This window comes from Pithys albifrons, chromosome 3, assembly GCF_047495875.1.
Source record: "Pithys albifrons albifrons isolate INPA30051 chromosome 3, PitAlb_v1, whole genome shotgun sequence".
NCBI lineage: Eukaryota > Metazoa > Chordata > Aves > Passeriformes > Thamnophilidae > Pithys > Pithys albifrons.
Genome location: NC_092460.1, coordinates 77,568,650 through 77,581,970, shown reverse-complemented (window position 1 = coordinate 77,581,970; position 13,321 = coordinate 77,568,650). Strand labels below are relative to the sequence as shown.

Here is a 13,321-nt window from a genome sequence, read left to right as displayed (position 1 = left end):
ATTTCTGGATAAGCTATCTCCAAAGTTTAGTTGTTGGCACATACAGATTTCTGGGGTGTTTAGAGTAAGGACTTTTGTGTGCTGTATGTATAAAGCACTAGAAGCACGAAGGAATTGCATTTGCAGCCTGTTCTAGACAAAGAGTAGTCAAGCTGAGGGAAATACAAAGTTGTCGAAAGAGTGAATTTCTCATAATTTTTTTCAGTATTTCAAAATATTGAAATCTGGATGTCTTACAGGGAGCAAGGAAATTAACTTAGTGTTTGACACTGTACCTGGAGAGTAGAGTTCTGTAGATGGTGATTGGTTTTGTTCCCAGCACTTGTAACTGTAGAGTAGGCCGGTAGTCACAGTATATTCTCCCATTGCTATAGCTGCTTTCATGTACTACTTGTGTTTTCCAAGTTTCTGGGAATTCCAGTTTATTCTGATGTCATTGTTTCATCTGTCCTTTCCATGCCTTTTCCTAAATGGATCTAGGAATGCAACAATCTCCTAACGAGACATCAAGAACAGGAAAATCAAGGAAAGGTATTTTATATAGTAGCATTTCAAATACGAAAGATGTTGTACTATATAAAAATACGAACACATCTTTGATGTTTAATATCCTGAAGGTCCCTATTTGGATGATATTGGGTTTATAAATTATATTTGAGAGCTGGCTTGGAGTGATTTCTGTTTGTTTGCATGTTTTGCATTGGTCCTTTATTATTGAATTTAGTGTTTGCTTTGTGTCAGTAGTGGTAATAGTTTTATTTTTAAATATGCACTTCTGTTAGTCTGAAATGGAAATGGACTTCAAATAAAGTAGAAACAAGCAAGACTGCTTTTCTAGCTCTCATTTCTAAAGTAGTCAGAATTTGTCTGAAAGCGATCTCATGAACTTTCCCTCTCTTGCCTTCTAAAGGACAGTGTGACCTGGTCTTGATCTTTGCTTCAATTTGATATTCATTGAAACCAAAAGTTCAGAAAACTGACTCGGCTGTTTTGATGAATTATAACTCTGCTAATTGAAAATACAGCTGAGGTCACCTGTCAGGAGTGATAACTGACCGTGCCACACTATCCACCCAGTTCTGAGAGACAGATTTTTATTCAGCTTAGGATGTTAGCAGGTATATTAGACTGCTGGTACTGATTGAGATAACAGAAAATTGTCGTATGTACAACTAATTAATATTTTTTTAAATATTGCAAGAGGAAATGATAAAAATTGGAAAGTGTGTTTGTATCTTCACTGTTAGCCTGTCCTTGCACTGGAGGCTTCAGCTTCTACATTTTTTCTACACAACATGCACACTGTATTTCATTGTCCAAAAGCCCAGTGCAGATCAGAAGATGCACTCATCAAAATTTCCACGAGCCCTGTCTTTAGAACAGACAAAATTTGCATACTCATTTGTGATTCACTGCTATAGAGGAGATCTCTTCAAGCATGATATGGCTTTGTTTTCTTTTCCCTTGCATGACTCTGCACAAGACCTTGGTTTGGTTGTCATTGTGCAACTCTTTGGAAGGTCGTGTTTATAAGCAACTTCTTTTTGTTATGGTAGTTAACAAGAATTCGTTATCAAGAACTTGAGGAAGTAGGTGAAATAGCTACTAGGTGGAAGTTATGTTTGTTTTCCCCTTCTGTTCTGGGAATTGAAGAGCCCTTTTGTTTCATCTTAGATATTGATGGTTGAAGGGTTTTATCACTCTTCAAGCTGGATTCCTGGAGTTCAGGTTTCTTTAGTACATCAGTGATGTGCTAGAGTGCACTCTCATCAAGTTTGTGAGCAGCCTTAAGTTGGAAGAATCAGTAGATACAGTTCAGGGCAGTTCTGCCATTCAGAGGCATTTACCCTGACAAGCTGTGTAAATGAACTGTCAGGTGTTTCTTACAAAATTCAGCAGGGGCAACTGCAAAGGATGCACTGAAAAAGGAAACCCACTTGCTAAAAATCATGCTGGGACTGCCTGACTGGAAAGCTGCTTTGCTGAGAAAGTCAGGGGGGTCTTGGCAGAGAGTGAGCTGAGAATAACCTAGCAGGGTGCCCTGGCAACAGTGTCCTGGGTTGTATTGAGTAACATAGCGAAGAGATTGAGGAAAGTGATTATCCACTCCTGCTTGGCACTTGCTGGATTGTGTCCAGCACCCCAGGTATAATTTGAGCCTCCAGTGCAGGAGAGTTTGGTCTTTCAACAGTAAGCAAGTTCAGTGGCCGGCCATTGGGTTCGTCAGGGACAGGACTGCTTGCCCTTTGAGGACAGGCTGAGAAAATCAGGCGTTTTCAGTCTAGGGAAGAGGTGTCCTTGAAGGGGACCTAGCAGCAGCTTCTGGTACACATGAGAAGACGACAAAGCCAGGTGCTTCCTGGTGATACAGGACAGTAGACAAAGGTACAAGAGGCATAAATAGAAATGAAAGGGTTTCTAATTGCTTGTGGAAACATTAAAGACAGTAAAACAGAATGTTGTGCAGCCTCCCTCCTTGGAGGTGTTCAAGACCAGACTGAGTAAAGCCCTAAACAACCTTACCTGACCTCATAGCTGAGCCTGCTTTGAGAATGCAGTTGGCTAAGACTTCCTTCCTGCCCTGATTTATCCTATGATCCTATGTGCAAGTTGCCTTTGTAACACTGATGAATGCTTGGAGCATAGTATAGAATGCCCTGATTTTGCCCTTTTGTCTGCTGAACACCCTTTTTGGTGCAGTGTGGAGAACTGCTGATGATTCTTCTACCTGAGAATTACCTTTAGATCTTGATTATGCTTTTTAATTCTTTTTCCCTTTTAGAATAATCCTGTAATTGCATAGAGCAGCAGATAGTGTTGTAGCTAGTGTAATGTTATACACAGTGCTACATTAAAATAGTAAAATCTCTGCATGTGATGTGCACTCATGTGTAATGTGAGTACTTTGGAGGTTCTTTTAGTCAATGTCTTTCTAAACCACCACCATTTTGTTCAATGTTTACTAACAGCATATTTCTGCTATGCTTTGTCTTCTTTTTTTTAAGTTGAGTTGAGGCATTTTCCTTAAACTTCTAGGTATAAGAGTTCTAAGGAGATAAAGCTCTGGTCTTTTTTTCTTTTCTTTATGTTATTTCTTTTTCTTTTTAATTCAATGTGGATTGAAAAAGCAGTTTTGTTTTGGAAATGTGTTAATTCGTACCACCTTGTATTGAGTTGACTACCTGAAGCATCATTCTATTATGACATATACAGCTGTCCTTGTTAAATGTTTATATTACTAGTTAATTTTTAATATGTTCAACCTAATTTCAACTAATGTCAATTAATGTTTGAACAGCCACAGATGACTTTTCCCAAGGAGACTCAATAAGGTGAGACTTTAAAAGTACCTAACACTTACCTGAGGGATGGTTTGAGAGGCACAGTACTCAATTTTGCTTTGCTTTTCCAGAAGCTCTGAGAAAGAGGGGAGCGATGACAGCTGGCATACCTCTGAGGAAGAAGAACTTGATTTTACCCCCAAGGTATAATATTATGGTGCATTTACAAGAAAAATAGCCTGAAAAAAATAAGGGACTTGAGGGCAAGTTTTCTTTGGGATTGAAAGATGCTGCTGTTCCAGCCAATATTGTTTTCTCTTTAGAAGCAGTCTCTGGCCTGCCAGACTTTCTTCTGCTGTGAGTTTTTCCATGCTGGGACAGAGCGTGCAGTATATTAGTGGTTTGGAGCAAAAGAGCAGTAGGTGACAAGATAAACAACCACAAAGTTTCATTTGTTTGTGTTCATTTGAGTCAGATTTACAGACCCTAAAAGTTTTTAAGTTACTATTATAACCTATTCTGTTCTTCTCCAAACATTGTTGTTTCCTGTAAATCTCTAACTGATAAAGAAATATTACATTAATTTATGGAGATCTACATAAATCCTTCATCACCTAGTCCTCCTTTCCTCCTCAGCAGGTTCCTCAAGAATGCTCAATGAATGGATGGGTTACTCAAATGGGTCATTTCTTTCTTCTATAGGATGACATTCTGTGCTTGCATGTGACCTCACACTGCATGTGTTACTTCTGTTTCTGAATGGTCGGGTAGTATTCTTTTCATCAGCTACAAGCTGTACTCCCTCCTGCTTTTACAAATGATCAGAAGTATTGTCAGCTTCTGAGTGGTGTCTGGAGCATCTGTTTGTTGCATTGGGATTCTGCAGTGATGAGGAACCTGACTGTGATAGTTCAATGAACTCTGTAATGCTGGAGATGGAAGCATATTTAGTTTCAACATGATTTTATTTTCTTGCATTGATTTAAATAGAAATGATGCATTTTTCTGGCGTGATTTTGAAATGCAGGGCTATTTTGCTAAGTCTACTTGCAGGGACTAATGTATACATTAAGTCTAGGGATCTTAACAGTTATGTGTGTTGTGCACATTTGTAAGCAAGCATCCTGGAACTGTTCTCTTAAATATAACTGAATTTTAATTAAGTACTATAAATATTAGAAATAGATTTTTAGAACTGTTAGGCATGCTAACATAGTTTTGGAAACAGTGTGCAGAAGGGTGCCAGTTTGTGCAGTTTGCAATACCCCCTGAATTGCATATGGTGGTTTTGTAGCTAGAAATATAGGATGAAGCCAGCATTATCATATGAACAGTCTGATTATACTTACTGTTCAAGACTGAATGTGAACAAAGGATGTGTTGTTACTGTAAAAAAATCTTAAATATGTCTTTATTTACAGAAGCTGCAGAAGCCAAACTTGACACTGCTAATGAATGCTTCACAGCAGTTCAGGAAAAACAGTAAGCTATTTGGAAAAGGTTGCATAATATACCAATATATAAAAGTAGGCATGCTCAGTAGGTTTTCTGGGTTTGGGGTTTTTTCTGTAGTAAATGAGAAAAGTAACAGCATTTAATAATTCAGAATAAAATAAGTTATTAAAATTATGATATTAGTCCCCTTGTAAGCCTTTTCCCCTCATAAAGTCCATCCTGCCCAACCTTAACTGTCTCTTTTTCCAAGCATTCCCAGATGCTCCTCTTCTGAGCTTTAATATGATAACATGCTTATTGCTTTTCACTCAACTGCTTCTGTTCACATGCATTTTCCCTTTTCTTTTGCTTTGAGATGATGGTGATGGTTCTAGAATTGAAAGTCCTAAGTCACCGAAGAAAAGTGTCAAACAACAAATCCCATCAGATGCAAACCTGAACAAAGGAGACAGTGAAGAATTGTTTCATCATGATGTCTCAGCTGCAAGCAACTTGGAGGAAGAAGAATTGGAGGAGGAGGAGGAGGAAGAGGAGGAAGAGGAAGAAGATGATGAAAATGATGATGGAGATGATGATCAAGATTATGAGGAGGAAGAGGAGGAAGATGAAGATTTTACTGAAGATGAAAAGGAGGAGGAAGAGCTGGAAGATGCTCGTTCTAATGAAATACTGAAAGAAGAACAGGGGGAAAAAACAGAACCTAAAGGGGAAATTAATGAGAAATTAGAGTATTTTAGTAAAGCTAAATATAAAGAGGACACTCAGTGTAGAACTGGAGCTGTCTGCATTGATGATAAAATAAGTAAAGAACATGATGAAAAGGTGGAGGAATCTGTTGATACTCCTGTATCTTTCATAATTGGCTGTTACGAAAAGTTGCAAGAAAATAAAATTTCAGTATCTCCAAAGATCATGAATAATGAAGTATCATGCAAATCAGTACCAAAACAAGCTGTCTTTCAAAATCTAAATAATCTGCAAGATACGCAAGAAAGCTGGAACAGGAAAAGCACAATTCAGGAGAAGTTTCATAGAAATGCTGACTCTTGTTTTGCAGACTCTGAAATGACAGACGGGAAAAAAGAGAGACCTCAACCTTTCTCAGATAGTTTTGGTCTTAAGGAGAAGTCAAGCTTCAGTGATGGCTTTGAAAGTGGTAATAGTTCTTGGTCAGCAGCAAAAAATTCAGGACTTGAAAGCGAAAGACCAACCTCTCTCATTCTTGAACGTGTGGATGATGAAGATACTGACGAAGAGCAATATGAAGGAGTAGATGATAAAGTCTGTGAACCACTGAAACAAGAAAGTGAAAACTTGGGCTTAAATAGGCATGAAGAAAATTTGAGAGCAACATTTCATTGGAGCACCAAAGTAAGTATAGGGATGATTCAATCGCAAGGGTATTTCCTAAGGGTAATAGAGGTAAGAAACAAATGGTAAACTGGATTTCTGTTAATATGTATTCTTCACCTATATCCATCTTTTGATCATCCATTTTTAATGTTAGATAAAAGCTGACTCATAGCCAAAATGGTTTCTTTGCTTTGAGAATATGGTTCTGCAGGAAAAAGAGTAGGCAGTAGACTCTTTCTAGAATCAGTTAGAATTTTCTCAGTTCTGTGTACAGTTTTTATCTGTGAAGATTTACTGTCATTTAGGAAATCTGTGGTTTGATGTCTTAAAGTGAGGAAATGAAAAGGAACTTGCATAAGATTGAGCGTGGGAAGCTAGTCATTTTCCCTGGAGCAAAGTAGGGGGGGAAAGGCTTGTGTTACGGAATGATGTAACTTAATGAAGCTAGACTTAGGCTGACACGAGGAATTGCTGATGGAGGAACAGCAAAAACCATGGTTATTTCTGTTGTTTTCAGCTGCTTTAGTTGATCTCTTTCAGGAAGAATCACCTGAACAGGAAGAAGTTGAAATGCAGGACAAGGAAGACACTGGCGAAAAGCTACAAATTGCAGTTGTTGAGGATGTGAAAAATTCTGTTTATAATGATAGCTGTGAAGTCCACAATGCTTCAAAAGACAACTCTGATGAGAGAAGTGAGTTAGTACCTACTGTTGCCACTTCCTTTACAAATACTGATGCACAGAAAAGTAGCTAAAATGGTGATTGACTTTTGAGACAGCGACATTTTCCCTTGCCTGTGAAACCCATTGGGCATTGGCAGAGAAGGAGAGCAGCTTTTGTTCTTTTTCATTCATTCTCGAAGAACTGAAGTTGTGACACTGTATTCCAAGCAATGCTATATGAAGGAAGTACTATTCCTGATTTGTTGCTATATTCTTCCTGAAGTGATCTGAACAAAATGCACAGGTGAAAAATAGGAGGAGGACTAGAGTGTCTTATATGTGACAGTATTATTCCCTTTTTCTGGCCTGTACTGTGTGATTGAAAAGCTGTGATTGCTCTTGGCTGAAACCTAGGAAAGACTTGAGTCAAGCCGAGAGAACTCACACTTGTTTGTGCTGGAAAACATTACCAGCCTGGTCAGAGTTGGGCACTTTGGTACTTACCTGAGATCTGAGAACAGGAAGAGAAGGCACTGTTTCCATTGTCTGTCTCCAGAGAGTAACTTAGTGTGTAGAAGTTACCAGAGCATGTGTAGCTGGTGATCAAATGCTACCCAAGGGATCTGTGTAGCAAAACCCATTGTATTCAAGTGTTGTGTCTCTACGTGCTCATCTGTCTGTATGCATTTTATCATAAGCATGCATTTGGCATGGTGTAAGTAGTCAGAGTTCAGGCTGGAACCAGCAGTTTCCTCTTCTGAGGTGTGTGCCCTCACTGGTCTTCAGCTCCTTCCTCCCTTTTTTGTGTGTGTGTATATCTACACAACTGAATCCTGCATCAGTTTTACCTAATGGAGTAGCTTAAAACAGAGAAATAAGATAGTATGATCTGGCCAGGAGCCCACTGAGACTGAACCTTAAAGTCATCTGGTAGGGAAAAGGTTTGAATTTTAACTTCCTGAGGTAGAAACAGCTCTTGTGTGTTTGGGTAGGTGTTTGAGCTGTGAGCCTGTACTCTATTTTTAAAGGCAATGCTTGTGTTCAGCTTCTGGGAAGGTGCAGTGTAACAACTCTGTCAAGGAAGATCTTTCCTGGTAGTTCTGCAAAAGGAGCATTGTTTCTTGGTGACTTCAGTGATGTCAGTATGAGGATGGTTTGACTGGTGTTTCTATGGTACCCCCTGTACAGTGGAAAGTAATAATAAATGCCAAATTCTGGAGCTGTAGACTGAATAGAGGTGACCTCAGCTCTGTGTGCAGCAGGACTGCAGCATACTGGAATCTATCCCTGAATGTTACCCATACATTTCAGATATTGCCTGTGGCTCTGTCAGCTGTTGTGCATAGCCATCTTCGGCTGGAAAGGAAGGAAAAGGAGCTGGCAGTGTAAGGGGCATACTATGATGTGTCTGGTTGTGAAGAAACCCTCTATCACATGAAAAGGGGAGATTTCCTTTACTCTCAGTGATTTATTTGCCTGTCAGTGCCCCAGGAAAGCTGAGACCCTTGTGCTCTACCAGTCTGTCAGTGTCCCATTATGGGTATCCGTCACCAAACAGCCCTGCTGGATCAAAGGGCAATTCAACTGCCCTTTTCAGGGGACTCAGCCAATAGCATAAGGGAGACATCTCAGCAGGTCTTCCCACTTTATCTGAGTGTCCTACCTGCTGCTGGCAACTGCCAGTGCTTGTGAAGGACTCATTCTAACAGTTTATGGAATAACACTTTTTATTAATACAAAATTGTGACAGCGTGAGGGTAGAAGATTGCCTGTGATAGTACCTGACTGCAAAAACTATTTAAAGCAGTCCATGAAAAAGCTCTAATACCAACAAAAGCACACACAGAGTACAGTTCTTACCCAAGAGGTGTGCCTACAGGTTCAGATGATTGACTGATCCCAGCAGTTACAATGGAGTCTTCCTTCACTTCTCCCCCATTCTTGACTTATTTTTATAATATTTCTTTATGTTTAGACGGAGCTTGAGTGACTAGTCAAATACCTTTATTGCTGATTGGTGTAAAATTCTCTCACTTCACTTTTAAAGATACAGTCAAAAAATAGAGAGCACATACCCAGTGGAGGGTGGTCATACCTTGGAGGCAGGTAACTTTGGGATGGAGGTGTGAGTTAACACTAGAGTTAGGCTTTGATGAACCAAGTCCATCTGAGGAGAGAGATTTCGCCACAGTTGTTGGCTCAGGAGCAGGACATCTCCTTTCTCCCTTGGCTGACAGGTACTATGCCAGTTATCAGCTGCAAAGTGCCACCGAATTCCCCTCCCTGCAGGGATTTCTGCAGAACCTGGCCATGGTTTCTCCGCTCCACTCCACCTTCCATTCCAGCCCTCTCAGCAGTTGCTTATTGTTGTGGAGGGAATCAACATGGTGCATACCAACTACATTCCATCCAGGGAGTAGCAGCTGCATTTTACCTTGTAATTTTTGTACCATTATAACTTTTGTAGGCAGTTAAATGCCTCCCTGACATCTGATCCCGTCAGATCTTGGAAGCTAAGCAGAGTCATCCCCGGATTAGTATTTGGATGGGAGACCTCCTGGGAAATGCCAGGTGCTGTAGGTTCTAGTCCTGAGGACTTCACTGACACTGTCCAAGCTCGCTTGGCCGTGGCAGATGAACCTCAGGACTTAAACGGTGGGGCCAGTTCTGCACACGCTGAGCCTCACCTAAAATCCACTGCGCAGGCTGGAAGGGCACACCCACGTGGGGACAGCCCTTCCCAAATCTTCGTTCGTGAAGCCGAGCCACACAAACATACATAACTTTTGTGAGGGTGTGAATATAGCTTCTCAGTTTCCTCTAGTTTTTACCCCCAGCCATCTTCCCACACCCTTGAACAAAACTCAATTCTTTGTCCTCAGCAATAGAACCTGTATCTTTTGGATGGAGCTTGACTGCTGGGGAAAAGCAGAGTGAAATACAAGCACTCAAGCATCTTACTTCTTCCTTTATTTGTAGGTGCCCTGCCTGCAGTGGGAGCAGAGCAAGAGGAAGATGCTGAATCTCCCTGGGATTCTGAGGTACTTTGTGTGAAGGACATGGGTGTCCCATTGCAGGGGATAGGAGTAAGATCCCTGAGCACTTAAGAGCTTGCTTTTGGCTTATTTCCTCTTCTGATTTCTCCATATATTTATAACTTGGGACCCTTTAAATACTTCTATTCTAGGCCAGATGTTCAGTGAGGATTGGGATGAAGTTAGGCCAAGTGAATAGCTTGGGTCTCATAGCAATTGGCCTCTAAGTTTGCTTTCTAGTATAGTATTGAAGTAGTGAAGTTTCTTGCTTCTTAAAACACTCTGACCTTTTCACAGAGGTTACCTTTTCACCATACAGCTCTAATCTAACCCTAACTCTGATCAGCAGTTGCCTTTGGAGTCTGCAACCTAGACAGTTAGCTGCCTCTGATTAGAGCCTCTTTACCTTTTGTACTACTCTGGCCCTTTTTGAAAGTTATGTTCAACAGAGACACCCACATGCTGGCTGTGTTTGCCTTTTTAGTTCTTTCAGCCCCCCTCTGGCGTTTCTTGTGAGGAAATATGAACTCTTCACGCTCCTTTTTTTAACTACAGAAGATGAAAATGTTGTTATTTTTAAGGTAGCTGTAAGTTTTGCCTTCTAGTCTTTGACCAGGCCAAATGACACTTGTGACTGAGAGTAGCACTGTGTTCACTCATTACTGCAGGGTACATGCTTAGCAAACATCAGCATAAACTTGAATGTCAGGTACAAGTTCAGTGTAAGTACTGGATCACTGCAGACCTACAGCTGTTGGTTCATAGCCCACACCTTAAGTTAACATTACTTGTCTTTTGTGGTTGTCCAGTTTGTCAAGGTTTGTCAGCGTGACAGAATAGTTTAGATGAGTGGTGAAGTTTTTGCCCAAGATCCAAAAACAGACACAACTGCTGTGATTTTCCAGTATACTATGTCTTGATGCATTCTTTCCAAGGGTATGTGTCATGCGAAAAGGAGGGACAGAAATGCAAAGATTTCCTGTCCCACCTGTCCCATGGTGTAATGGTGAGCACTCCGGACTCTGGATCACAAGGTCATGAGTTCAAGTCTCAGTGGAGATCATACCGGGCAGTTAAATGCCTCCCTGCCATCCGATCCCGTCAGGTCTCGGATGCTCAGCAGGGTCAGCCTCGGTTAGTACCGGGTGCTGTAGACAGTCCTGAGGATTTCACTGTCAGTGTCTGAGCTCGCTCGACCATGGCAGATGGACCTTAGATCTTAAACAGTGGGGCGAGTTCTGAGCACGCTGGGCCTCACCTAAAAAATCCACTGTGCAGGCTGGAAGGGCACACCCACATGGGGAGAGCCCTTCCCAAATCTTCGTTCACTAAGTTTGGCCATACATTAGCTATAAGCGCTCTCAGAATATTGAAGTCGTATGAACCCAACACTGCCTGCTTAACACTGGACAGAACACTGATTGGACAAGTCATGAACACTCTTGTGAGGACCACACTTTAGCCAGGGGGAACCTTCTTTATCAATGTATTAGCTATAAGCACCCCCAGAACGTCAAAGCTCTATATAATCTAGATCAGCCTGTCTGTGTCTCACCTAAAGAGACAGTGCAGGACAACACACTGCCTGGAAAGGTCTTTGTCACTCTGTTTGTGAGACCACACTTAATAGCAAGAAAATAACTTTCTCTATATCAGCTCCCAAAATAACTTTTATTAATACAAGTATGTGACAATGCCTGTATGGGTTGCTTAGTCAATGATAACATTTAGCTGCATGATTGTATTTAATTGATGACAAAAAAAACTGAAAAGAAACCAGCACAAAACACATTCTACAGGCAACTCCAGCAGGTTAACCCCCCATGACAAACTTTAGTAACAATAGAAAACTACAGTGAACAACAAAACAAAACTGCTTGTAGAGACAAGATATATACCCGGTGAGGTATAGCAAAGTGTAATTAGTAAGGCACAGGAAAAAAGAGTAAGAATTGGTTGCTCACCCCTGCAATGTCTGATGGGGTGGGGGGAGGCAGGATAGCTTGTTGGTTGCCCTCCCAGAGATGGTGGAAGTTTTCTCCCCAATTTTTGCTCATGTCCAATTTCTTCTTATACACTTTTTCCTTAGGTAGGTTGAGTGATTATGGTCAATAACGGTTTTTATTTTGGGGATGATAGACAGATGACTTATGCCTGAGGGCTGGCTCCCTATGTCTCCATAGGGTGTAGCAAAGAAGGGCCATATCATTTCAACAGCACTCCATTCTTCAGTAATCCTATCAATATGACTTGAGCACTTTCAGGAAGCCACTGAAGTCTCTTTGTCCCCTGACTATGGTTCCTGGGACCACCCCTCCAGGGGCTGAGGTGTTCCCCTTAAACCATCAAATGGTTATTAGTGCTATCACTGGACAGTATGAAGAAAGGTTTTTGTATCTCTAATATACTTGATACCATGCTACGCTAATTGACTTAAGCAGGAGCTTTTTGCATAGAAATGAGTTGCATTTGTAGCAATTCTCATCCATGTGTTTTGAATGTTGTGTTACACAGGCAGATTCTCAAAGTCTGAGAAAAGTGTCATCCAGTGTGCTGCTCCCAGCTGCAGAGAGACATGGAGCATGCTCCCGGATTGTTTCAGGAGAAAGCGACAATGGTAACTTTCTGGTGGGCTCATGTTTGTCTGTAAGCATTTTTAGGCTGAAGTGAACTTGTATGAGTGTCTGTCTTAGAAGTGCTGTCATGATGTAGATGTGAGCTATACCAGTGAAATGCTTATATTTGTTAATTATCACTTTATCACAGCACGTGCTGGCCAGTTTGAGGGAAGGAAGTTGTGTGTTCTTCAGACGTGTTTCTAGTTTTTTGATTGAGGTGATGAAAGCATATGTGGTTTAGGACTGACTTTCTCTGAACATTTAACTTTTCTTGGATGATAACAGAGCTGAAGACAGCTATGATCTGGCTAAGCATTTTTTATCCCTTGCCCAACTTCTGATAGCTTTTTATTCTGCTTTGCCTAGAGGCCAAAATAGATCTAAAAGTTCAGGTTTTGCTGCTGAAGATTTCTGCATGTAGTTTGTGACACTGTCTTCTGACCATCCTGGGCAAACCATGAGTTCCCAGAAACTTGAAATGTAGTTGTTAAGTGTTTGTTGTGGAAGTCTGCTTTGCATGATTATACTAAGACAAGATTAACATGAGTGTGAAAAAGAGGGTAAAAGGTGATGATGGTAAACTTGCTAAGGTCTTTCCATGCTGCAAGATCACGAGGTCTAGTGAAATCAAATGCTGTTTGTTTTTTAATGTTGGTTTGTTTGTTTTTTAATAATATAAAATGTTTGCCATGGAGGCTTTTTAGTAACATTTTGTATACTTATTTCATGAGAGGACTTTAAGATGACTAACACAGAGGATTTGAGAAATACAGGTGGGGCAGTAGATTTCTGTAGTTTTGGAAATGATGTAATGTTGGGCAAAATTTAAACAAAAATATTTGGACTTATGCTATAAATGTAGATTAAAGCCAAACAACATTTGTTTCTGGTATTGCCTTGCAAGCTAAACCACAA

General features: G+C 40.6%; 1 protein-coding gene across 3 annotated transcripts in view; it reads left to right on the top strand.

Annotated features, from left to right (window-relative positions):
- ANKRD26 (ankyrin repeat domain containing 26) overlaps nucleotides 1–13,321 on the top strand; it is a 55,648-nt gene that overhangs the window by 8,395 nt on the left and 33,932 nt on the right. For 2 of the 3 annotated variants that reach the window (XM_071552465.1, XM_071552463.1), the window contains exons 7-14: nucleotides 481–531; nucleotides 3,299–3,332; nucleotides 3,413–3,485; nucleotides 4,703–4,763; nucleotides 5,092–6,107; nucleotides 6,630–6,783; nucleotides 9,733–9,794; nucleotides 12,303–12,405. In XM_071552465.1, the coding sequence (XP_071408566.1) occupies nucleotides 481–531; nucleotides 3,299–3,332; nucleotides 3,413–3,485; nucleotides 4,703–4,763; nucleotides 5,092–6,107; nucleotides 6,630–6,783; nucleotides 9,733–9,794; nucleotides 12,303–12,405 (1,554 nt within the window). The remainder of the gene's footprint in view (nucleotides 1–480; nucleotides 532–3,298; nucleotides 3,333–3,412; nucleotides 3,486–4,702; nucleotides 4,764–5,091; nucleotides 6,108–6,629; nucleotides 6,784–9,732; nucleotides 9,795–12,302; nucleotides 12,406–13,321) is intronic. The other variant, XM_071552464.1, reaches the window with a different exon arrangement.